The 3,858-nt window shown below is 43.8% G+C and overlaps 1 protein-coding gene across 1 annotated transcript in view; it reads left to right on the forward strand.

The window, feature by feature from the left end:
• LOC102873233 (granulocyte-macrophage colony-stimulating factor receptor subunit alpha-like) overlaps positions 1 to 3,858 on the forward strand; it is a 22,815-nt gene that overhangs the window by 4,217 nt on the left and 14,740 nt on the right. Inside the window, exon 2 of the mRNA XM_006902415.1 lies at positions 2,584 to 2,710. Coding sequence (XP_006902477.1) covers positions 2,584 to 2,710 — 127 coding nt within the window. The remainder of the gene's footprint in view (positions 1 to 2,583; positions 2,711 to 3,858) is intronic.

Raw genomic sequence — 3,858 nt, forward strand, 5'->3', positions numbered from 1 at the left:
ACCATTATTATTATTATTTATTAATTAATGAAAATCTACAGAGATTTTGGATTTCCATTCATTTATTGTTGCTCTTTTCTCCCTGCCTACCCCTCCCTTCCCCCAATTCAATCTTCTCTTTGAAAAGTAAAAGGAAAATTATTTCATTGTTATACAATCTTTCCCCCCACTCCACCCATCCAGGTCCACTTCACTATGCAGCCTTCATTCTGGACTCCTGTCATGACAACAATACCTAATCACATATCCCTTTTTAAACATTTTTCTATTATTATTTATTTTATTGAAAGTTTACAGAGACTTTGGATTTCCATTCATTCATTGTTGCTCCTTTTCTCCCTGCCTCCCCCAGTTTACTGTTCTCTTTAAAAAGTAAAACTCTTTCATTGTTATACAATCCCTCCCCTCAAGCCCACTCTACTATGCAGCCTTCATTTTGAAAAGTAAAGTTTTTTCATTGTTATACAATCCCTCTCCCCAAGTCCACTCCACTATGCAGCCTTCGCTCTGGACTCCTGTCCTGACAATAATACCTAATCACATATCCCTTTTAAACAGTTCTCTCCCTCATCTGTTGCAGTATACATAATTTATCCCATCTTTCTCAGTCTCCCCCCAATCCCAATGTCAGTCCTGTTTTACAACAGTGACATTATGCAGTATTTGTCCTTGTATGACTGAGATATTTCACTCAGTATAATGTCCTCTATGGTCACCAATTTTGTATACTATTTCATGAGTTTGTATTACATTTTACAAAAAGACCATGAGGAGTGTATTCAATCATTCATACCCATCTGGTTCCAGGTATCCCTTTCTCAAGTTCCCTGGGTAAACATTTACAGGTAGTGTGATTGTGAACCAAGTATATTGTTATGGGAATTCACAAGATGGGAAATGGATTTGTTTGGTGAAGAGAAAGATAGGGTGAGGGGATGGAGGTGGAGTGTTCTGAATGAGCAAGCGTCTGCTTCTGGAAAGATTCACAGCCTCAGAGACCCCATGGGGCAGCTCTGCTCTGTGATACGAGGTTGTTAGGAGTAAGTCACAAATAAATCCCAGCTGGTGACACTGTATCTCATGCTTGTCCGTTCTCTGAAAGACCAGACTTCCCTCCACACTGTGTGTGCATAGTGACACACAGAGGCTACTAGAGAGATACTATGTATCTAGACTCTCAGGAGAGGCTACTAGAGAGAAACTATGTATCTAGACTATCAGGAGAGGCTACTAGAGAGATACTATGTATCTAGACTCTCAGGAGCCCTGCTGGCACAGGGGGGACACACTCAGCTGTCACCACAAGGTCAGGGGTTTGAACCCACCAGCCAGCCGCTCGGAGGGAGAAAGCTGAGTCCATCTGCTTCTGGAAAGGTTCACAGCCTCGGAGACCCCATGGGGCAGTTCTGCTCTATCCCGAAGGGTCTCTGGGAGTTGGACACAAATGAATCCCAGCTGGTTACAAGGTATCTCATGTCACCACTGGAGCAAAAAGATGATTTTGAAGGGAAGACGTGTTTGTGGTGGAAACACTGGGACTCCCGCTGTCTGTGACTAGGAGATTTGAGAATCTGTCCCTGACTTGGCTCCACGGGGCATCTCAGGAAGCACCAAGCTGACCACAGCACTCGTGCGACAAAGCCCCCACGTCAAGGGAGGCTTATTGATCTCCCTCCTGATCTGGTTTCCTTCCTCTTACTGGGTTTTTTTTTAATTATTATTTTTTCACATTGTGGTTACTTTTATGAAATGGAAAAAGCTGCTGGCTTGGTGTCAAGGATGCAGAACTGAGTCCAAACTATTACCATTTAATTTATGTTGACTCTTGTGACCGTACATAATGGACTCACTCTGGAGTTACATTGTTAATCAAATGCATCCCATCTCTGCAAGCTCCAATCTCCCAGCTTCTCTTGTGTGATTTCAAACCTCTGAAAACCCACTGGAGGTTCAGAGGGGAGTGAATTCCCATCCAATGGCACACAATAATGCCGTTATAACACACCCTGTCTATGCATGTGTGGACACCAACACAGCTTACTGAAATTCTTGCAAATAAATATATCTTTTAGCTTTTTAAAAATATTTTTATTATTTTTCATTTTTATTATTATTATCAATCTTAATGAAAATTTACAGACTTTGGATTTCCATTCATTCTTTGTTGCACTTTTTTCTCCCTGTCCACCTTTCTAGTTCCCCCCTCCTCAGTACAATCTTCTCTTTGAAAAGTAAAACAAATATTTTAAATAATAAACTCAGGAATTACTGTACCTGTTGTCATTAATTATTATCAAGATGGAATGGACCCACAGCTGATCCTCTAGCTGGTTTTCAGAGGTGGTTCATGGCACGGGAAGAAAGTGGTTATATTTCTCTCATGAACCAGCTGGTGGATTTGAACCACCTGTCTTTGGGCTGGCAATGCAGTTCCTTGCCACTAAGCCACCAGAGTACCCTTATGACATGTGTCTGTGTGTATACTTTTTTTAGTTCATTCTGAAGGAGAGAAGTCTTGGTGGACCCAGGAGGGTAGGAAGAGGGCCCAGCCCCCACATATGACTCTGCTCTTGTGTCTTCCAGCTTGGAAAAGACAGCTCTCACTTCTGTTTCTTCGCAAGCATGCTTCTGCACCAAGGGGCCGAGCTGAAGGTGCAGACGAAGTCCTCAGAGAACCCCTGTGAGGAGGTCCTGACCTTCAGGAACTCAGGTGAAGACGCTCACCGTCAAGTTTGCTCACAGAAGCACCAGCAAGAAAGGCCTGGCAACCTCCTTCCAGGAAGCCCATCATATTTGAAAACTCCAGGGGCTGGCAGATCCAGCCTGGGCCACTTGGGGGCCCCCACAGGATGGGGTGGACTCTGTGGGAACTGGCTGGGTTTGGGTGAAGGGCGGTGGCAGGAGATGTGGGAGCAAAGGACAGACGTGAATAGCATATCATGGAGTAAAGTCCAGGCAATCTCGTCATGAAAAAAAAAACAACTAGCCCCTGAAAACTTAACAGAGACCTGTTTTATGCTGGCCCACACTGGTCTGGCTGATGGCAACCTCAAATAGGGAGTGGACCCCCACCCCCAACATTCCCATCTAGGAATGATGGGAGATATCAAGTGAAACATCTCCCTGAGAAATTAAAATAAATCATTTTTGTGGGGATTAGATGCTGTTAAGTTGACTATGACCCCTTAGATCTGATCCCTGGCTGCATTCCGGCTGTGAGGTATTCAGCACTCTTCTCCAGCACCACAGCTCAGAGGCACCGATCAATTCACCAGCTTTACGTGTTCACTGCCCAGACAAAGGGGTTACTTCTCTCAGGGGTTCAAATCCAGCAAGTTGCTTCTTGGAAGGAAGCTATACCATCACTTCCCATGTGATTTCTAAGCCCAGAAAACCCACCAGGCTATTCTGGATTCAGTGACAATGAGTTTGCGTTTTGAGTGTTATAAACAGGAGAGGCTGAGGTGTACTGTGTGTTCCTGCTTGCAGCTGGAAAGCAAAGGGCCAGGAGTTCGAATCCCACTGCTGCTTTGAGGGAGAAAGATGAGCAGTGTCTTCTCATTAAGAGCTGTAACTTTAAGTGGCGAGCTCTGGTGGCCTAGTGGCAAGAAGCTGCAACTGCAATCTCAGAGATACATGGTTTGAATCCACCAGATGCTTTGCTGGAGAAGGAGGAACCAACTCCTAGTTTTGTTGATAGTTTCAATTGTTTTTCTGTTTTCTATTTCATTTATTTCTGCTCTTGTTTTTATAATTTCAGTTTTCTTAAAGGGTGTCGGGTTTTCTTGCTGTTCTTTTTAAATTTGCTGGAGATATTGGGTTAGAGAGTCAATTGTCTGTTTACCCTGTCTTTTGATG

The sequence above is a fragment of the Elephantulus edwardii genome, unplaced genomic scaffold (genome assembly GCF_000299155.1).
Source record: "Elephantulus edwardii isolate Elephantulus edwardi_28Jun2011 unplaced genomic scaffold, EleEdw1.0 scaffold00410, whole genome shotgun sequence".
NCBI lineage: Eukaryota > Metazoa > Chordata > Mammalia > Macroscelidea > Macroscelididae > Elephantulus > Elephantulus edwardii.